The 23,249-nt window shown below is 37.9% G+C and overlaps 1 protein-coding gene across 1 annotated transcript in view; it reads right to left on the bottom strand.

The window, feature by feature from the left end:
* MSH2 (mutS homolog 2) overlaps positions 1-23,249 on the bottom strand; it is a 54,479-nt gene that overhangs the window by 5,088 nt on the left and 26,142 nt on the right. The window contains exons 7-14 of the mRNA XM_076334732.1: positions 21,768-21,967; positions 17,148-17,257; positions 11,431-11,554; positions 9,636-9,786; positions 6,548-6,645; positions 4,412-4,657; positions 2,686-2,890; positions 2,048-2,295 (exon numbers count right to left, since the gene is read on the bottom strand). Of these exons, the coding sequence (XP_076190847.1) occupies positions 2,048-2,295; positions 2,686-2,890; positions 4,412-4,657; positions 6,548-6,645; positions 9,636-9,786; positions 11,431-11,554; positions 17,148-17,257; positions 21,768-21,967 (1,382 nt within the window). The remainder of the gene's footprint in view (positions 1-2,047; positions 2,296-2,685; positions 2,891-4,411; positions 4,658-6,547; positions 6,646-9,635; positions 9,787-11,430; positions 11,555-17,147; positions 17,258-21,767; positions 21,968-23,249) is intronic.

The following is a 23,249-nucleotide window of genomic DNA, read 5'->3' as shown; positions in this document are numbered from 1 at the left end:
CTAATACTCAGAAGCAAAGCCTGAGCATTGCCTAGGAGAAGTGCATGAACAGAGAGGAGAACAGAGGCCATTTCTAAGGAATAAAGATCTCAAAAGACAAGGACACAGAGTTAAAAGAAACAACACGGTGGCAGCCGGAGATATTCTAACCAGCTTTAAGTAGACTCTCAGTAAAGCCAGAGGAGAACAGGACTTCTGGTCATGCTTTGATTCCCCTTGTTCAGAGCAGTCTCCTAGCTCTACAGAAAAGTACCCGAAACCTAATTGCAAGACTATAGCCATAGGGGAATACAAAATTAGAAGTGGTTATACAAGTAATCAAAGGGCAAGAAATTAAGTAATTTCATGGATTTAAAACCACAAGAAATGACTAAGAAATAGTCAATCAGTAACGTCATTGGAGTAAAACTAGCATGGTACCAACTTGAGTGAGGCTCAGATCAGGATATAATAAAAAAACATTTACCAATTAGCTAAAAGACACTTAATTGTATGGTGATAGCCTGTGAAGATTATAAAAATTATCTTTAGAAGCATAACAGTAAAATTTAATAATTGGACAGCATATTAGATTCATTTCAGAACCACACAATGCCAGAAGGAATGAACTGAAAAGTCCTAAATTGGCTAAAGAAATCAGGAAATATTGGTGAGAGTTCCAGGATAACACATACTGAATATGCACTGATCATGAAAAGCAGTTATTAGGATGAACTAGGCAAGCGAAAGGAAGTATTTGGTATTGTGTAACATGACAAAACAGCTTTTAAAATGAGGAATGAAGTTCAGCAATTTTACCTGTAAGATTAAATCCTAAACTAAAAAGATCTAAGTAAACATCAGTCTCCAGGACTTGAGATATCAGATAAGGACTAGCTCCTTAGCTTTAGCAAGGACGGATGATACTTAGTAATTGTTTTAGTAGAGATAATAGCCTAACTCCTCAAACAGTTATTCCTTATTTGAGACAAAACCACTCCACACAAGGTAAGTGGTTGATTGGATCCAGTATAGCCACAGTGTTCTCTAGTAACCATGTTCTATCCATCTGAGTGTCATCTAACTCATTCCTTTATTGTGGAACTCAGAAAAGGAAAATTAAGAGGTATTTTTAGGTGAAAACACAGTGTAACAGTACTCTGCCCACATTTTAAATCAAAATCTCAGTCCAGAGGTTGGCAATCTGACTGAAATGCTCTTATGGGAACAATAAAATCACTGCAGAGTTTACAACTAAATCAGAATGCCATAAATGACCACACCTTGCAAGCCACAGTTACACAGCCCTGCTTTATTTAGCATAAATATAGGCTCCTGCTGAAGGGAGTAAGAACAAATGATTGGGGATATAGAGAAGCAGGAGGAACCGCTTATTGCGGTTAACAGAGGAAATTTATGCCCAATTAAAGACTGTCTAATTTAATACCAAAAGGAATAACTGGATCCACTAAAGGGTTTTTAGTTAAATACATCTGACTTATTTTACACTAACAGAACAGGCTACTTGTTGTTTTACTACGATGCCATTAGCTAAAAACTAAACATATGATTTTTCCTATATCAAACTACTCCATAAATTGGGCAACATCTTTCTTCAATGACTAAGGCTTATTACAATGAAATAGACATTATTAAAATATGTCAGCACATAAAAGTTGCACTCATTGCTTTTAAAAGAACAGTTTAAAGAATGTAAGTCTTTTCTATCAGCAGGTTAAAATGGCTGATTTAGGAAAATAGAAAATAACCTTTTGGAACCCTTCTCTCTGCTCTTTAAAAAACAGAAAGGGATGACCTGAAAGGATCAACCTGAGTGGCAGAAATAACCTGGAAGTCTTAACAAATAATTGTCAACAACATCACCAACTGTGTTCACACATGGACAGAGCTCCTGCCATACACTCTCTATGGACAGAGGAGAACATGTCTATTATAAACCCTAAGCATGGAGTATGACATGAAATTTTTTTATGTTTTTTCCATTAAGATTTCTTCCTCTCTTAGGGTGAAATAAAGTTCACCCTGTTCACCATTTATACAGTCTTACCTTCCTTGACACGATAAAGCATCGTCAGTGTGTCATCACTGGTCAGAGCAGTAACATGTAGGTTATTTACTGTTGGCACTTGGTCAGCAAGAGCTGTCAGTTCATGAAAATGTGTAGCAAACATACAGAAAGCACAGATTTTGCTAGCAATGTATTCTGAAATAGCCCATGCTAAGCCAAAGCCATCGTAGGTAGAAGTTCCTCTTCCCAGCTCATCAATGATTATCAGGGAGTTTTCAGATGCTGTCCTAAAAAACACAAGAGGGTTTTATAATGTTTGAGAACAGCATGAACTCTGGATATTGGAGTACTGGAAGTTATGTTGTAGAGGTATAGCATAAATGAGGCAAAAGACCTTTCCTATTTACATAACAACATACAAACAAAGTGCACACGCAGTGTCACACAGATCACTGCAAATTAGTTTTTGTCCCATTTAGACTTCGGCCTCCTGGTAGCAGACTGTATGACCACTGAAATAAACAGAAGGCTACTTCAAGAACTTATGAGCCTGCTAAAAAGGACTTGAGATCCTCCACTGAGATCCTACATAAAAGGAAACCTTAAATGCATCTTTCTTAGAGCACCTCCTTTCCCATCAACCCCAACCAACAAAATCAAATAGGCACAGGACTTACCTAAGGATTGAAGCAGTTTCTAACATTTCAGCCATGAAAGTAGACACGCCTTTCAGCTGACTGTCTCCGGCTCCCACCCGAGCCAGGATGCAATCCACAATGGTTATTTCTGCAGAGTCGCATGGTACAAAACACCCAATTTGGGCCATAAGAACAATCACCCCCGTCTGTCGGATGTAGGTTGATTTTCCCCCCATGTTAGGGCCTAAAGAAGAAATTTTGCAAATGAATTAAAAAACCATCATCTTTTACAATTCAACAGTTCTTTTAAAGGAGAACAGGCTCTAAATTAAAACAAAGAATGTTTAACTTATTACTCTCTTGCCAGAAAAGAGTAGCAGACTTGTCTAACAGGTGCAACAAGTAGCTCCACTACTAATAAGGCTTGCTTGTATGTCTTACTGAATGCTGCTTTTTCAAAAGAAAGGTGACTGGAGAGCGTTAGGGGCCTTCCTAAGTTTTGGGACTTCTCAGAAGTATAAGCAATCATCTAAAACACGTCCATACCTAAAACTAATAAGCTTTAATTTAAAAGTCATCAGTATTACTGCTTAAGAACGAAAATAATTTGCTTTCACCTCAAACAACAATTACAATTTGTCTGTAAAAATGAAATAGCTTAGTAACCGACCGGGTACAAGCTAATGGGTGATTTAAATTACAATCTAAAGGGATTCTGAATCAGAAAAAACAGATATTAATAAGTTAATTTTAACTGAAGTACAAATGAAATAAAAAGTATTTTCCAGAAAACTGGTCATTAAAACCAATTTTATGCTTTTGCTAACCAGAAGAACAAGCGTGTTACCACGCATTTATTCAGATTTTTAGTTTGGGTTTTTTTATTATGTTAGAAGTGTTCATTAATCATTCTCTAATTTCAGATCTTTGCTACTCAGAATGTATGTCAAGGACATCTGGATGGAAATTAAAATTCAATTAAATGTATAAACACTAAAAATGTTTTCCTGTGTAGTAAAATTATCGTAATTACACCAGAGAATAGGGGAAAAAAGGGTACAGTCATTGAAACATGTTTTGCATTTAAAATTGACTTTAATACTAAACAAAACATTAACAAAGAGGCTGCTTAAAATCTTGCCTACAGAAGGTGCCTACATGGCTACAATACAATTGATGCCTAGCGGAATTTTCCAAATCACTTAAGCAGGTTCAGGTTCTCCAGCTCCTGAGGCTGCCTCGCTTGTGGAGTTACATTCACTAAGGCAAAGAATACATATATTAAGGAAGGACTAATTTCTTATTTCCTACTGTCCTAGCAGCCTCCCTCTTCCTCCCAAATGACTACTACTAAATTAGCGATCACCTTTTCCAAACAGTGCGCTACAACTACAATCATAACAACTAATCCCATGACTATTAGATTGGAAGATGAGAAATATGTCTGTATGTGCACAAACATGTAGAATATCCACTATCAAAGAAAACATTTCACAAGAACATTGTGGACACTTTCTTTTTTTAATATAACAAACAACAATAGCTTACAAATACCCTCCCTTCTTTTCCAGAGCTAAATCTTATTCCTTATACAGAAAGATGAATAACTTGCTAGCTGCTCACCCTTTGCTGATTAGAGAAATTGTTTTGACAGAGTTTTATTGGGTTGTTGGTTTGCTTGCTTGTTGTTGGTTTGGTTTTTTTAGACATCATTATTGGAAATACTGGAGACATGTAAATGAAAAAAGAGAACAGAAACGTTTACCAGTAATAATGTGGAACATCTGCTTGCCCTTCTCAAATGTAACGTCATTGGGGATGAAGGCCACCTCATCTTGCATTTCGATGCAAGGATGCCTGGCACCTTTCAGCACAATCCTTCCTTGTCCCTTTTCCAGAATGACAGGACGGACATAGGGCACTGGTGCTCCGTTTGACACATGAGCAAAACTGACAATTGCATCTAATTGAGCTATCACATCATTCATCGTCTGTATTGGTTCTGCATAACCTGTTTTTGATTAGAGAGATACACAAATTCAACACAGTTAGAAATTTTTCGGTTCTTGCTGAAAAGATACCTTAAAGGCTATACTGAACTCATAAAATTAATTCATCTGCATTAAAAGTCAATTTTGTTCCAGACAGCAGTCACCTTCTGTGAGAGTCTAAGATGTAATCCTAAAATTTCCATGCTTTGACTACAAAGGGGACTTCTTCAGACTAAGAAAAGGAAGAGGTGAGGCTATGTTGATTGTTTTGCCTTAACACCAGACAACAAGAAACAGCTTGTCTTAGTACAGGAAGGCAAATGCTCACAATGGCAAGATGGCTGGAAATCCAGTAAGTTTCCTTAATAATACACTGCATTTTGATGCTCATGCAAGCAAAGTCAAGAGAGACACAGCACTGACAATTCAGACACAGCAACCATTTATGTTTATGTGAATGATGGTGTGGAGAGTTCTGTAAGATACAGTGCCTGTAATACCAGACAAGTGGAGTAGATGGCCCAGCATCCCCAGTACCAGTTTTTAAGTTTTGGTGTTTCTTTTTTTTCAGTGAAAGAGATGAGGGACAAGAGTCTACAGAGGTAAACCACCTAACACCTGCAAATGGGATGCATGTGTCAGAAGAGGCGAGCAGTGACCTGCAGAAAGAGTCCTACCTGTACAAAGTACATTTACTGTTCTAACATCATCTCTTGAACTGGCTAGGTACAGATCATTAAGAGGACTTTAAGTCACTTTCATTCAAAAATTACACACATAATCCAGTCTTTTTCATTAAATTGCCTCCACTTGGGCAAGAAAAATGCTTTTTAAATACACATATACACTTGTAAGTCTGTGACTGCACACCACAGAAGCTTTAAGTGGTAGCAAAAAACTTTATTAAACATACTAGGAATTTACAGATGACAATGAAGCTAATCCCGCTATATAATACCCAATTAGCTTTCCACATGAATATACAAACCTTAGTATGCTACACACAAAAAACCCCACCACTTGAAAGTTACCAAGACACAAAAAAAAAACCCACCAAAAAAAAAACCCACCCCACCAAACTAACAAGCTACTGATTTTGCAATACACTGGCAAATTCCTTATCATGACAACAGGTCAAAGCTTATGAAGATTTCCACTGTAACTTAATACACTTTCAAATATATTAATACATCAGCTTAAAAAGTGTGTTATCTTTAATACATTTACCCTTAGCTTAATAGTCATTAGTGCTTTCACTTCCCACTTCTCTTTCAAAGAACTAAGGTTTGTTCTGCTGGAACTAGTGCCTTTGGGAGAGGCAATATTTACAGAATCCTCCAGCCCAAACTCCCCGATGTCTCTTCTCCTTTTGGTGAAGGATAGTAAAGAATGCCCCGTAAGTAGGCAATCTTGGAGCAAAATATATGGAAATTAATTAGGAAAACATTATTTTTTATTGTAACATATAAGCAACGACTAACTTGATCTTATACTGCATACCAACATTTGTTCTTCACCATCCTTCACAGACCTCAGGTCCCACTCCAGTTCTCTGCTGTCCTTTACCTCTTCTGCCTTCTACTTTGTCTGCCATTTGGGTGGAGATGCCCAGAGTCAGGGAGATAGGTGGAGGACGTATGTGGCCTTTATGGGCATATTTTTGTTCCTTTTATGGGATTAGCATTTGCACACACCCCATCACTGCACATTTCTAGCAATGCCAGCAAAAGGTCTGACCATAGAAGATGATATATTTCAAACTTTCAACAACCGTCTAAAAGCCAAACCTCATTTTTCACACTAATTCTTTGGGGAACGTCACGGTTCTTCTCTATAGAAGGACCTACAAAGTAACTGCAAGACTTCCCAGCATTCCAGACTGTGAAACACAGGAACCTTGACATATTCACCTGAAGCAATGTTAATGATTTCCTTAACAATTGCATCCTGAGCCTCTTCATACTCTTCTCTGTTCTTTATATATTCATCATTGACGGAGCTCAGTTTGCTGTGAACAAAACCACAGTATTTAGAAGCTGTGATGTTCTGTCTTCACTGCTACAATGCCAAACTTCTGGCCTCCTCATCTATGAGTCAATACCAGTTGTCCCCACCTGTTTTAACAGCAAGGTTCAGCACAAGGACCACAAAGCAACTAATCTACGATTCATCCACACCAGGATATCAGTAAGATTATAATTCAAAGTTGAAGATCACCCACAAGGGCCAAACCAGCAATTCTAGCATCTCTGAACACATCATTCTTAAAAATCTTACAGTAGTTGTTTGTTATAGACATGCTATGTGATAAGGACTTGCTTTTAAAGCTGAATTTCTGGACATTTTGCAACAAGATGTGGCACGTAACAGAACTGGCAGAGGAGAACTGCTGCTAAGCAACTGTGTAATTAGCCCAGAGTCCTACAACAGGCTTATCAGAGCTGAAGGCATTGACTTCTTTCATTTAGTAAAAACCTCAGTGAACTACTGTCACTAAGAACAGGTTCTAGTCTTCAAAATAAGGTAAGTTGAAATCAAGAGGGAGTTTAAACAAGTGTTTATTCTTCTCAAGCTCGTCTCTGAACACGGAGCAGAGTCTGCAGGACCGAATATGAAACACACTCAAGTAGTGCACCCACATTGTAAGCAGAACTCAGCCTTGTGCTTCTAGTACCATCTACAGAAGCAACTATAACTTAACTAGGCACAGAGAAGTGTGTTTTATTAGTGATCCATGGGCTTCTTCCCTAAGGGAAAGTAACAGATGACACTGTAGAGGTTCTAAGTACCACCTTCTCGGTTACAGAAAAGCCTAACTTCATCATTACGTTTGGATTCGTATCATATTTAGAACCAAAAAAAGCTGTTTTAAATTTCAGGGATGTTTTGAAAAAATATCCTCTGAGTAAATGTTAAAACAAAATGCAATTAAGGTTTACACTTTGTTCATTTAAGTAAATTGGTGCAAAATACACCAACATATTGGTTGGCGTGAAACAGTATGTTTGCCCTCCTTTCCAAAGCAAGGGATTTATTACTATGAAAGTGAGTGATTAACAGAAACAGTCACTATTAGTAATAGCACTGGCTTGAAACCAACCTTGCCCTGTAGGCAGTGCTCCTCATACATGTCTGTCAATCAAGATGTCTCTCAAGAAACTCACTTCTCTGATGCTAACTCCAGCAGAAACTGTTACACATAAGTGATAGCAGCATGGTTTGTCTGCAACAGACTGTACGATGTATTAATCTCTGCTATTTTTACCCTTCCATATAGAACACATGCAGGAGACTTAAAGACTAGTTTTCTCCTGGACTTGCCACTGACAGGCATGGAGGAACTTGTCAGGAGGTTGAAGTCCAATTAGTGGCTGATTACTAGTGGCATTTCTTAGGGTTGATACTGGGGCTGATACTATTTATGCCTTGATTAACAACCTGAATGATGGGACTGAATGCACTCTCAAATGCACTCTCAGCAAGGTTGTGAACAGTACCACATTAAGGGGAGCTGTCAGTATGCTGGAGGACAGGGCTGCCATTCATTGGGATATCTACAGATTAGAGAAATAGGTGGACAGGAATTTCAACACAGGCAAATGCAAAGTCCTGCACCTGGGATGAAATAACTCCATGCAGACTGAGGTCCAAATAGCCATAAAACAGCTATTCATAAAAGAGTTGGGGTCCCAGTGGACAAGAAGCTGAACACGAGCCAGCAGCGTGCCCCTGAGGCAGAGAAGGCCAAGCCCATACTGGCTGCACCAGCAAGAGCATAGCCAGCATGTCAAAGGAAGTGATTCTTCCCCTCTATTCAGCACTCGTGAGACCACGTCTGCAGTGCTGTTCTCCAGTTTTGTCTTCCCAGTGTAAGAGAGACATTGAACCTGGAGCAGATGGCCACCACAAAGATTTGGAGCTGGAGCACATGGCATACGACGACAGGCTGAGAGAATCTGAAGTCAGGCTGGAGAGGAGAGGCACCAGACTCTTCTTGGAGGCGCATAGCAAAAGAATGAGATACTAAAAACCCAAGCTTCTGCAAGGAAAATTCTCATTAGATCCGATTAGGAAAGTTTTCACAAAGAGTGGTTCAGCACTGGAACTTGTGCCCCACCAGGTTGTGAGGGATGGTTGGAGGATGGGCACCTGGGCAAGGCCTTGAGCTACCTCATCTAACTTTGAGATAGGATCTAATTTCCAAGGTGGCTCTACTTTGAGTGAGGGGTTAGACCAGTTAACCTCAAGAAATCACCTTCAACCTAAGTTATTACCTGATTCTGCATATGCAACTTTCTACTTTGTTTGCTCTGTGTAAATAATGAAGTACAGAAAGAGAGACATCTGATGACTGAGGTAGCCCCTGCTCCTTCTAAAATGCTCTAGAAGAGCTAAAAATTCAACAAGTATAGACTTTTTGCTTGGCTGACCTGTGACAGAACTGCTGTCCAGCCAAGGGGACACTGAAACACCATCAATGCAATTAGCCTGAAGACTGAAATTTTTAAATAGCTTAATCTATAGAGCCACAGAATTGAAGTCCAATACATAGGACCAACAGAAATTACAGCGTTATTTGGAACAAAAAAAAAAAAAAAAAAAGGTAATCGCCAACAAAACTGCTGCATGTCATATTTGGTGATAAACATAAGTAGTTCTTTTCCTATTGCAGCTTGTGAAAGTGTGTATAAACACTCACAGTGAATACAATTATGCTACTAGCTGCAGCTAAAACAGAGAAATTAGCCCAAGTCAAAGGACCAAAAATAGCTAATAGTTGGCAAAGTAAATGGGGAATGCAGCTTTTAACAGAAACTGTATGACTGCTCCTCCCTCATGCCAGTCTTGCTCAATATCTCAATCTGTGAGCCAATTAAAAAGGTGAAAATTCAGCCATTCAAGATGTAGGGAAACAAGTTTACTGGCATAATTATAAAGAAAGAAACAATTTTGTTTCTCTCACAACAGGCTTGAAAAACTACCAAGATGATCTCATACCTGTTAGTAAATTTCACACCATTCTTCTGTGTATCAACTATTCCATATTTTGAATTGTTACGGAGAACTTTTTCCTCCTTGCAAGTTATTCGAAAGTGATGTCCGAACTGTGAATTTGTCTCCAGTTTGATACTTTTGCCAGCTTCCAAACCTTTTAGATGAAAAGAAAGAAAAAAGAAAACAATTGTATTATAAAAATCCTGCAGCCTGTGCTATTTCTGCTCACTAATCCCCAGTTTGTATGATGTAGCCTCTCTTAGATACACTATTCAGTCTACTTGCTTTGGTTCTGTACAGGTATGAGAAATACCCAGACCTAACAGAAGTTTACTGATTCATTCTCTGCTCTTACTTTGATATGCTCTCAAACTGCATATTCAAATCAGGTTCACGATTATTGTATTGCTACATATTCTCCAGAAATGTGAAAAATGTTCATAGCACACTACAAGGACATTCTATATTGCTGCTGTAAGCACAGCACCTGTAGTCTTGTGATCCTTTTACTAACACATACTTCTGCTGGTGAGATTTCTCATTCCATCCCTACGCAATCTTGTCTTTCCTTCTTTTCATCCAGGTATCTTGTTTAGACTCAAAAAAAAAAAATCAAGACTAAAAAATATGCAAGCCCTTAAGAGTGTAACCTAAAATAACTACAGTGTTGCCAGTTTTCCTTGCCATATTTGCATTAATATTTTTTTTTAAGTTGCTCTTTGAATGCCCAATTCATTAGCTGCACATGGAATTTTTTGCATAGGATAACCAATTCTTTAAGTGTCTCATCTGCTTACACATTACATTTTGCAAAGAACTTCAGAAGAACCTAGCATATCCTGAATGGACACTCAGGAGAATGCATGGGGGGGCGGGGCAGAGGGATTGGGGTGGGGGGGTGGGGGTGGGTGTCAATACATGTCCTCAAAGGATGTAAAATAGAACTAGGCTTAGCCAAGAGAGTTAGAGTTACAGTTCTACAAAATGAATTCTGCAGTATCTTGCAACATAGATGATAATTTCTGAAATATTCTGGAATACCATTCTTAAAAAAAAAAAAAAAAAGGCTAAGTTATTGTCCTGGTTTCGGCTGGGATAGTGTTAATTTTCTTCCTAGCAGCTGGTACAGTGCTGTGTTTTGGATTTAGGATGAGAATAATGTTGATAACACACCGATGTTTTAGTTGTTGCTAAGCAGTGCTTACACTAGTCAAGGACTTTTCAGCTCCCCATGCCCTGCCAGCGAGAAGCTGGGAGGGGGCACAGCCAGGACAGCTGACCCAAACTGGCCAGAGGGACATTCCATACCATGTGACATCATGCTCAGTACATAAACTGGGGGAAAGCTGGCCGGGGGGGCCGCTGCTCGGGGACTGGCTGGGCATCAGTCAGCAGCTGGTGAGCAATTGCATTGTGCATCACGTGCTTTGTATATTCTTTTATTATCATTATTATTACTACTACTATTTTACTTTATTTCAATTATTAAACTGTTCTTATCTCAACCCACGAGTTTTCTCACTTCTACTCTTCCGATTCTCTCCCCCATCCCACCAGGGTGGGGGGTAAGTGAGCGACCGGCTGCGTGGTGCTCAGTCACCAGCTGGGGTTAAACCACAACACTTATAAACCAAAAATCACTCAGTTTTCAACAGATTGTACTGTGACAACTTAAGTCACCCAAAACTAATAATAAAATAATACAAACATCCCTTAACTCCTCTATACCAGTTTTCATCACTTGATCTCAAAACATTTTACAAAGGAGGTAAGAATCAAAGGCAATTTCATAGCCTACCTAGTTCTTTGGCTGCACTCTTTAAAAAGGACTGCATTTTTTCTTCCAGTTCATTCATCTTCTCCCTTAATTCTGTCAAATTAGGATCAAAAGAAGCCTTGACAAGAAATTCATGATTCTCCACCTAGGGAAAAATAACAAGAAAAAAATTCATATGAACATAGGCAGTAAAAAAAAAAAAAAAAAAGAATCACCTCCCTGATCATACACAGTGAAATGAATTTACTTAATCATTTATTCAGTTTATTTTTTTATATATATAATTTTGTAATGCAATGCTGTTTGTGATAATTGGTGTCTGATTCAACCACAAAACAAATACATCTCAAACACTTGTTTTCTCAAATAATATACTTTATACAAGCAAAATACACCAATTTAACAGACTCCTTTACTTTGAAATGGAGTACATTTACTTGCATACACATAGCTGAGCAGTAGGCAGAAAAAAAAGGGAAGTCAGAGGAAATGTAATTGTTATGTACATAATCTGTATGCTAGCCTGGACTTATGCAGCTAATCAAGACAGAGTGTAAAAGGATGGGGCATTTCAAAACAAGAAGTCTTTGGAAATAGAAGTCTCTGAAACAGTAATTCCTGCCCAAAACACACTCAAGACGTTACAGAAGGAGCCTACATAACATTACCAAAAATCCTACCCAATTTCAACCTGGTTATTTTAAGTCAAAAAGCATACACATTTCCTTCCAAGCTAAACATTTTCAGAGGCACAGATGAAGTAAGTTCTATTTCATCTTTTTCCTCTCTCTTCCCCATGCTTCCACCTGCCAGGTGTGTGTTTCTGATGACCTTACAAGCCTCAAGTTTAATTCGCAAGCACAACTTGTAACTGCTAAATAAAAGAAACTCGATATTTAATATACAAACTTTTACAATCGACAAAATATTAGCACTGTTGTCTAACATGGAAACTAAGCACTGGCTTTCATATTAGTAATATATTTAATCTAATTAAGTTAAAAAAAACCAAACCAAAACAACACTTTCATGAAGCTTCCCCTAGCAGGTAATTATCTGCAAGGTTGTACACAAGCAGCTGCAAATACTTTGCAAAACACATCAAAACAAGATGGTGTTTTACATACAATTTCACTTTTACCCACAAGTATATGTTATCAAGAGGAGGAAGGAGAAGAGGCAAGGGAGGTTCACAGTTCCTTTACTCCTCCCCAGACAATAAAAGTTATCACTCCAGAAAGCACTGAGCAAGAGGAACTATAACTGCAAGAACCACCACGTACATCTTGTTCTACTAAGCAGAAGAAGCACTTCAAATCTGCAGTGCATCAAAACAATTGTAAAAGCATTAGACTGAAGACTCCGAGGTTTTGCAACAACTTGGAACAAAGACCTGGGAATGCAATCTGGAGATGAAAGCCACAGGGCTTATACATTTTTAGTTTGGAACGGGGGGGACAAGTAAATTATCATATGAAGAAACTGCATAGCATACTGTATATTCATAGGATTGCTACTTTATTCTGAGAATGATCTTCTTCCAGTAGATAAATTGACCTTCCACAGAAGTTGCATCACGGAAAACTGAACTGTTGGTGCTTATTTTCTCTGTGCAATTACCAGCACTGCAAGGTGTTACACTCAGCCTGCCATTTTGGTTCCAGTTGTGTTGTGTGCAAACACACTGCAGTGGCAAAGTTCTCCAGTTGCTTAACCAGAGATGTGGACTCCACAAAATAATGGGTTACAAGATTTTAGAGGACCATCTTGAAACTTGGAGGCGTTAAGAAAGTGGTATGAACAAATTAATTCCCTGTTATGTCCCTCTTGATAGGCCTGCTCCTCCTTTTCCTTTAATAATTCTGCTAAAAGACCAACAACGAACATTTTTGACCGAGCATACAGCAGAAGAGACCGTTCCTGGTTTTGTAGGGCAGATCCTGGATCTGAAACAGAAACTGGAAAGGCTGGGATGCAAACGCCACACACACCAGCCCTCGTCACGACTGGCTTCACGAGACAACCAAGGTTGACAGTCAAATGAAAAGTAATTTTGTTTCAGAGCTTCAAAGAATTATTTGAAGCCTGGAATAAGCTGTAGAAATCCCATAACCTCAGGAGAAGGAAGGTAACATTCCCAAGGACCCATAACGCTCCGACAGCCCCAGCAGGGCACCCAGTCTGGCTGTCGGTTCCAGCCTTCACCCAGGTTGCCATGTCAGAGAGGCTGACCAGAATGGAATCCATCCCCTGCAATTCCACCCTTCAGGGCCTCCTTGCTGCAGGCAAGCTTTCATTTCACTGCAAGCAAAGTTCCATATGTGGCTAGAGCTTATAATGTGCAAAAAAGCTATGTTACTGCCTCACCCACTGCTCAGTCCAGCAGTCATGGGGATGGAGTTAGTTTTCACATGCTAACTCCATTACAGCTCCAACAGACCTGTGATGACAAATGAACCCAGAGGCTGCTAGCGTGTGAGAAATAAATCCTAAACCGCTGTGAAGTTTTGGGACAGGAGCATTAAAGTAAAATTACTTCAGCTTCCGTTTACATGAATAGTCTGTGTTAGGGACTGTAGCAGTTCAAGAACCGGTTCGCAGCAGACCAGGCACTCCAGCCTCAGGCTAAGTGCCCGGTGGCTTTTCCAGGTGTAGATACCAAGTCTTTAAGACATCTAGCAGCCTATATCCCGTTACCTCAGCCTGAAAAATCTGAACTTAAAAGTGTGTAAGATCCACATTTGAAGACAGCCTCTAATATATTGCATTACCCACCCCATCTATTATAGGGCAGCTCCTTCCTCATTCAGGCCTCATGAAGTAATCCTTAGCAGATGACAAACAGAACTGCTCCATCTGACCACACTCTCCAAGTGAAAGCCAAGTGTGATCAAATGAATAGAAAACGTTTTAAAATTAAATTAAAAGTTCAGCTAAACTGCTAAGGAAGTAAAATAATTATGGTTTACTAAAAATATTAAAAACTTGTGCTACTAATTAATATATAAAAACATCAGGCACCCACAACTATATTACCCTCTAACAGTCTTCTCAAGCTGTGCTCCTCCTACAGCACTATCTCAGATATAATTAGGTAAGTCACTTAAAGCAAACTTTTGCTTTTATCTTCCACAGCCCTCAGTGTGAACATGGACAACAGTCTGGCAGGACAAGCATTAACAGGAATGTGGTATTTGAGTTCTTGGTGCAGTTATGGTCCAGTAAGGCTACACCTCACCAGAAAAATGGAAGGAAATACCAGTGCACCCAACTCACTCCCCTCTCATCTCCCCAAAAGAAGAATAAAAATACTCACCATCATTGTGATATTTCACTGATATGCTGATTGCTGAAATGCACTTAAGTCTAAATTACAACTCAGTACTGCATTAAATACAAATGTTAAATTTGCTTCAGAGATTAAAGAATGCAACAGACATGCAACAGATTGGTCTGAACACTCTTGCTACCACCTTCACTCTATATATAACCTTTTACTGGCAAGAGTCATGCAAAGGGTTACAATGAAAGCAAATCCCTTAACGCAATATGGATAAGAAGCAGCCAGACATTCCCTTTTGTTCTACTAAATACACTGCATTTTTTTAATGTAATTTTTTGCTCAGAGCTACTCTGAAATGAATGTTCAAAGTATAAAATATTTAATATGGTAAGTAGCAGACTAACGTCACAGCATTGACACCACTTTCATACCTGCGTATGTTTTCTTACAGGAAATAAGACCTAAGTGAGTCACATTTCCAAGGGGTGCTCAAATGAATGAGGTGACAGCAAATAATTTGCAGAATCTGGGACTATGTTAAGCTAGCTAGGTAATCTGAAAAACAAGTCCTTCTGTAAAGGGCTGTGCTCTTAATACTTAAACCAAAATACTACATACAGAAAGCGCTAACAAACTTCGAAGTTGCCCTGACTTGAGGAGGAGGTTGGAGTAGATGGTTTTTCAAAGGCCCCTTATGATTCGGTGAAAGACAGGAATGGAAGTGACAGTTTCTCAATTTTTATTACACCTAGGTAAATGAATAACCACATTGCACACTTTTTGAACTTAGATGTTTCTTTTTATATTAGAATGGATTATTGACATAGTTTAGTTGCTATGACAACCTGTCCTTCAATCACACTCAGAATAGAGCTGGGTATTTTGTTTGAATTCCCTAAAAATCTAAGAGGAATTTCAAGTCAAAGTTCAAGTTTTAACATTCATACAGACAAGGTTTATTCTGCTGTTAAGACCAGTGTTGGCTTATCTATAGCCTTTTTCCAGTATCTTGAAGGGGAAAAATCCAAATCCAACACACCGGATTCTATGGGACTTGATTAAAAATAACTGACTTGTGATTCTGTTTAGAAGGACAACAAAACATTTTTAAAGTAGAAGCTGAAAAGAAATTTGAAGAGCTGGACTATGGAGGGTGAAGGCTTAGAACAGCTGTTAGTTTTAAAGAAAACAGAGTCCCAGGGCATACAAACTGCATCAACAGATGGTCTGCAACCAGTGTAAAGCTATAAATTTCTTCACTAGCATATATCACAAATTACAGCAATATGTCAATCAAACAGTCTTTCCTTAAACAGTAAAGTGCAGTTGATGAATGCATACACAATACAAAGAGATAAAAAGCAGTGCTTCTGCCTTTGGAGAAAAATATGCATGTTCAAAATTTTAAAGCCATCGCAGTTTTCAGAAGTTCAACACCTTGCCCTTACTACCATGCCTGGCACATGGTTAGGTAGATCTCGCATTTCTACAGTCAGCTGAGATTGACACTTATGACAACCCTAAAACCCTCCCAAGTTTTCCAAAATGACTGAAACATCTTACTGAGAAAGAAACATTAAATACGTTTCTAACCAAGCACGTACATTTCAAAATACGTCTCACTAATTCTCTAACAAATATAATGGGAAAAAATGATGTACAAAACTCACTAAAAATCTTGGCATTGTTTCACCCAGTTAAGCAACGGTTCATGTTTTTGCCTGTGTCTTAAGTGTTCAATGTTAAACAACAGTAAGTCAGCCATTTATACTCATCCCTTCTCCTTTCCACTACAGATTTAAGGAACAGGAATGTTCCTTCCAGCTTTCTTTGGCCAATTTTTCCTCCGAAAAAAAATGCCAGTTTTCCCTTGCAAGCATAGTCCCATCATCAGTAATATTCTATAAGCAAGTGTAGATGCAAGGCTAACATAATTGTAGTAGCTTTCTCTCTAGTGAGAAGTGTCTTTACACTGGAAAGTAAAGTCAGTCTTTATACCTAGGTCAATCATTTTTCAGAGGCAAACTGTTAGTTATGAAGACTTAATCCCACCAAATAAAACCAAGTCTAATGAACTTTACAGAAGCAGAGAAATATGTAATAAACATATTCTGGCTACATTCTAGATTTGAGACATATCACAGTAACTTTGAAAATATGAAGAAGCAGAAAAGTGACAAAGTAACTTCCCCACTTTTAATACTGATGAGGTTTTTAAAAAATAGTTTCAGGTCCACAGCATCCATGTACCCAAAGCATTTTTTCATTGGCTAGATAATTTCAGACAGTGGGTGAATATCCTCTTGATATTCAACTGCTATACTAATAACAGTCTTCATACAGTCCACAGCTAATACAGATGATCAATTAAATTTAGCAAGCATAGAGCAGATTGCAAAGTTCAGTAAGAAACTTTAATTGCTAAGTAAACCCCCTCCCACACACCAGCCCATACCTTATCCATGTCCAATGTTGTTTCTATCATCTCCAGAAACTTTGAGAAGTCAGAATAGATATCATTAAGAGGTGTTATAAACACTGCCAACAACAACATCTGGTGAGCTCCTGTTAAGAACAAACAAGAAAAATTGTCATTCACAAAACCCTACAACTTTACCAGAATTCACTTATCCAAGATAAACAGCACAACTATATAGCTGGTTAATTTTTAAGATTGGTTATGATTATTTCATTGACACATGCATAACTTTTTCTGAAATTAGCTTTATCCAATTTATATTCTGATTAAGCTTGTACGTATTCTGTCATTGTTCATATCTGGTGGCATTAATTCCCTTCTACTATGAGTAAAACTACAGACAAACAACAGTTTGAAAGCAAACCTGCTGTCTGAACATTACCTGTTCTTGCACATAAAAAGCTGAAATGGCTTTTGTAAAAAGTGTATTCTACAGCAACAAATTTTAAAGACACAAAGTGGAAGTCTCATCATCCACACTCAGAGTTTTTAATTTTTCTTAATTCAAAATTACCAAAAATTGGGAATATTTGGTAGGTTACAATACGGACATAAATAGAAATTGAGGTGTATGTTTTTTGGTTTTGTTTTCCTTAAAAAAAAAAATCTACTCTAACCAGATCTTTATAGTCACTGTTCTTTCCATTAAACAGGAAGTCATCAAAATTAAATTAGTCTTTTCCAAAGTATTTTGTTAGCACAGGTACTCTGTAGCACCAAGTATAACTGCATAGCACACATATTGGTTGGAAGTCCATAGAACACTGTAAGCATCGAATGCAAAATGCAGTTCACAGTTAACTTAGCCTGCACAGATATTGCCAATTTTGTGAAAGAAGTATTTTCTTCAGGCCTACAAATAAGCACCTATCCAGCAGCCAGCTGTGAAAATGCTCTGCCAGTAAATGAATGTTTACATCTTTGCAGCCCCTTCAAGTTATGATTTAATCACAGAAAGATTAGCATTATTGACTATATGATTTACACAAAATGCCTCAAAAAGAATCCAATGCTATGTGCTTATAGTCATTGGACTATGTACAGAATTACAACATTTGCCTCCAATGTTTACAGGCAAGGCTTTGCACATTAACAGAGAAATACAGAATTAAGCTCTGGCTATTCCAGAGCCTCCCAATTTCTTACCAGACTAGGGAAAAAGTCCTAATCTTTCCTAAGAAAAATTTCCGTACAAATTTATAAAAGTCACACAGTGAGGACATGATTATCCAAGGGAATCTCTCTTCTCTCTCAGCGCTGTAACTCAAGTAGAAAGAAAAAGGTTGGTTTCTCTCCTTTTCCTCCTGTGCCTTTTTGCTTCCCCACTCCCCCAAGCTTTTCAAGTTAAAGCTCTTAACTGATTACTATCTACTAAGAGACAAATGTTGTTGAGAGATTATTGAACTTGTAAAAATGGAGTCTTCTGTTGACTAAAAATCTTCAAAACTAAGAGAGATCTGAAATAAAGTATAGCTTGCTTTTTATTCCAAATGTCTTGCACTCTGTCACATCTTTTTTTTTTCCCCTCCTGTAAGAAGACACATCTAAACCAACCTAGAAAATAAAAAGAGGCAGTAAAGAAGGAAGAGACTGAAGAGCAGAACAGAAGTTTCATGTCCGTTCTTCAGAGTGGACTTAGCGGTTCCCAGTGCACCAGCTGACAGAGTGCATGGCAAACAATGAAATGATCTTCAATATTCCTGAATTAATGAAAAATGATTGTGCTTGAACTTAACGCAGCAATTACAATTTCTTTTCTTGAAAGTAGGAAAGTTTCATGATGCCATTTAATTATTTAAGTTTGAAGAGTACATCTTCAGACACCATAGGAAAATGTCACATTCAAAAATTAGAAAATATTAATTTATTAAGTAGATAAAATACTAATGTATTTACATACATTTATGATATGGTTCAAACTGATACACTGCAAAATTGATTTACACTTTCAATCCAACTTCATATTCAGTATCCAACACTTGAAGGAAGTAAAATAGTGGAGTCAGTGAATACTGAGGATTTATAAGAGTTGTACGTGTATGCTTCTCTTAAAAGCATAACAGTTGGCATTAAGAGAATATGAACAAGAAACACGATTGAAAAATTCTAAATTACACTCCAACTTGTCTTGCACCTGCATTCATAAACTCATATAAAAGATGCATGGTAAAAAAAACACTTTTGCACCTACTCAACATTATTAACATGTAAGCTAACCATTGAGAGAAAGAATAATAGACCTATGTACCGTCACAAGCAGAGATGCATATTGATCACAAAGCCTGTCTGCTCCCAGGTACAGTTTTTAATTTAAACCATAATTTACTTACTGAAGCACAGATAAGTGTTTTATTACATGCATTAAATGTATTAATATCGTTTAAAACATTGCATAGAAATTAAAATCAAGCACTAATCTTCAAACTTGAAACATTTATATAGTTAGTTTGGCAGCAGACAGATGTATGAAAACTGACACTATTCTATCAAGGGAAAACAGACAAATCTCAACAACTAAATGCACTTAAACCAGCCATTTTGATGGTACAAAAGGTCTTAGAAAAAATGATGAGGAAAGAACAAGGAGCAAAACAGAAATTGGGATAAAATATAGTACAGGTTTACTAGAGGCAGATCATACCTGCATAGCGCAAGATCTGTCTGAGATAAGTGGCTGCCTAAGACAAAGGGAAACCTGTAGACCTAATCTAGGCTCTTCTAAAGTATTCAATACAGTGTCACATGGGATGCCAAAATGCAAGATTCCTGATTAATACAATGATCAGAAGGCAGATAAAGAGGACATCACCGACTTGCAAAAGATGAATGAGCTGGAAGGACATCAGCAATACAGTTCCTCCAGGGCTCATACAAGCATTTATCTGTTTAAGATGTGTGAATTAATAATATTAATGCACAAAAGAAGGCTGCTTATAAAATTCACCAATACATACAACGTGGAAGATATCAGTAGATTAAATTGGAACAAAATAAGTCAGGAACATAACTAACTGACCTTGAAAATTGGGCTAACAGAAATGATGTAAAATTTAACAGTGAGTAAGATGAGGCATTAATAGATAAACAGATTTCCACTATGAGTAGGGGAATAACCAGCTGGAAATGACAAAGGATGGGAAACAGCCAAGTTTGATCACAACATGGTTATAACACACCAGTGCAACAGTCATGGAAAGAACAGTACTAGGACATGAAATAAGAGGTATTTCCAAAAGCAGTAAGGGGGTATTCAAGCCACTGTATACAATATAGTAAAAATACACCTGGAACCCAGCATGCAATTCCTGTATATATCCTGAATATTTACAGGCTTAAAATAAAGAGTGTCAGTCTGAGATGGGAAGCAGCTTCTTGAAGACAGACATCTTGTAAGTACCTAGATTTTATGCCCCAGCAATTTGAGTAATTAACAACTGCTCCCTTTTGCCAGCAATAGCAAAACGATTTGATGACTCAGAGCCCTTTCCCATCTTATGCAGTTTTCTTATGTCTAAAAAACAAAAAAGTCATCTTCAGTCATTACCTCCCCTCCTCAGCTTTCATTATCCATAAAAACAAGCATCTCAACAAAGCAATGCTTCATACTAAGGGAAAGACAATCACTGTATTGTATCTGCCAGTTCCTTCCCAGTTTTAGATCTTAACTGCTTTTGGAAATTACACAGCCAGCAACCAAATATTAATTTATTTTAAAATTAATACTTTAAAAGATTAAGTTTCATTACTTAAAGTCATAAAACTATAGTACAGAAAAGTATAAGATACTGGGTAATATTACTGTCTACTCAAATACAGGAAAGAAATTTTTGTAACCGTACCATTTAAAAAATTATTTCTCTTTAAGGCTTTGGTGCTTGAAAATCTCTTTGCAGAAAGCAAACAAATTAACAGGCTTCTACAAAAATATGCTTTCTGACAGGCTATGACTGCTATTGCTGTATTGAATCACACACCCCCCGTTATGCTGACGCTATCTTATTCTGCATTTTCTTGGTAATACATAGAAAAGGAAAAGAAATTGCAACCTTTGTATGTTCTAGACTTGCTTGTCAAAGCATTGAGCTTCGCACCAATGAAGATCAGAAGAAACCCTGTTACTCATCAAATACAGGAGCATTACGACTTAAAAAAAAAAGCCATTCAAATTATACCAATAATGCTTAAACTGTTTTTTTTTTGTTTAATTACAACCTAAAGTGGAAAGTGTATTCAAAAGGGACACAACAATATTGTATGAATGGTATCTCGTTTGTAAGATTATAACACACACACAATCGGTCAAGAATTCTTAGAGACAAGTCGATGTCAAAAATTACCAGAACATCACCTAACAGTTCAAGTAGTTCAGCTACACACTAATTGGAATGCTTTTTCATGTAAATATTTGGCTATGTTTATTTTTAAGTATCTGATTGGCATTTCAGAATTTCAGCTCATTTCAAATTCAAATGTCTTTAAGCTTTATTCCTGCAACAAAAGTACACAGGAAAAAAGTAATCTTTGGAAATCTACACACTATTTCTTTGCATCATCAGTGTATTATAAAACATTGAAAATAGATGGGGGTAGCATTACCTTCATGTCTTTCTAGTGCTTGTACAACATTAGGCAGTTGATTAATAGCCTGATACATTCGGTAACAGTCCTGTAAGTTTGCTGCTTGTCTCTGAAATTTCTTTGCCAGCCGGTTAAGATCTGGGAAGCGACGTAAGAGATCTTCCTGAAGGCACTGACGTAGTTCTGGATCCACCACAAAAGCTTCAACCAAATTCAACCTAAATAAGAAGTTCATAACAATGATTAGCGTGGCATGGTCTATAATTCTTTTATGTCAGTAATTAGAATGAAAACATTTATCTGGCAGTTTCTATCTATCCTTTCTCTATGGCTGTATCCATTGGCCAACTTTCCTGATAAAAGAACAAATGAAACTAGGACAATGCATGAGCTGAGAAAGCAAGGATATTTAGCCTATGTCATGCTTCTATGGTTTTTAACAGTTGGGGTATCTAATGAACAGCATTAGAATGAAACTGTTTTAAGCGCAAATGCCAACATCTGTTCTGTAGGTATGTCGAAGCTCAGAATCTACTTTGAGATTAATCCTTTCCCTGCACCATAAAAAAAGTCATCCAATAGTCTATGAAAGAACAGATAATAAGTAGGAAAAACTCACACTGTAGGAAAAAAAACCAATCTTGGCAGAGTTTAGCTGCCTGTGGTCAAGGCCAACATTGACACTGTGCAACTGTGCAACCCTGGATCACAGAATCAGAATCCTTGAGGTTGGAAGGCACCTCTGGACATTGACTACTCCAACCCCTTTGCTCAAAGTAGGGTCAGCTAGAGACAGCTGCCTAGGACTGTGTCCTGTTACGTTTTGAGTATCTCCGAGGACGGCCCCGTTATCAACCCCTGGAATACACCACTAGTGACTGGCCTCCAGTTGGACTTCATGCCCCTGATCACAATCCTTTGAGCCCAGCAGTTCAGCTAGTTTTCAGTCCACCACACTGTCTACTTACCTAGTCCATACTTTATCAGATGTAATGGGAGACAGTGACAAAACCCTGCTGAAATCAAGGTAAACAATATTCACTGCTCTCCCCTTATCCGACAACCTAGTCGATTTGTTGTAGAAGGCTATCAGGTTGGTCAGGCATGATTTTCCCTTCGTAAATCCATGCCAACTACTTCCAATCACCATCCTGCCGTTAGTATGTTCAGCAATGCTTTAAAGGATTATTTGCTCAAACACCTTCCCAAGGATGAAGATGAGGCTGACCAACCTGTAATTCCCTGGATAGTCCTTTTTGCCCTTCTTGAGGACTGGAAGAAAGCAAATGTCACTCCTATCTTCAGAAGTCTCCTCCAACCATCATGACCTTTCTGAGACAATCAAGATTGGTCCCACAATGACTTTGGCCAGCTACCTCAGCACTTGTGGGTGTACTCCTTGGGTCCCACGGACTTGCATGTGTCCAATTTGTTTAAGTGTTTGCTAATGTGATCCTCCTCTAATAAGGTTGTGTCTTCTTTGCTCCAGACTTTGCCACT

This window comes from Aptenodytes patagonicus, chromosome 3 (assembly GCF_965638725.1).
Source record: "Aptenodytes patagonicus chromosome 3, bAptPat1.pri.cur, whole genome shotgun sequence".
Classification (NCBI taxonomy): Eukaryota; Metazoa; Chordata; class Aves; order Sphenisciformes; family Spheniscidae; genus Aptenodytes; species Aptenodytes patagonicus.
Note: the sequence above shows the minus strand (reverse complement) of the source record. Positions and strands in the feature narration are given on the sequence as shown.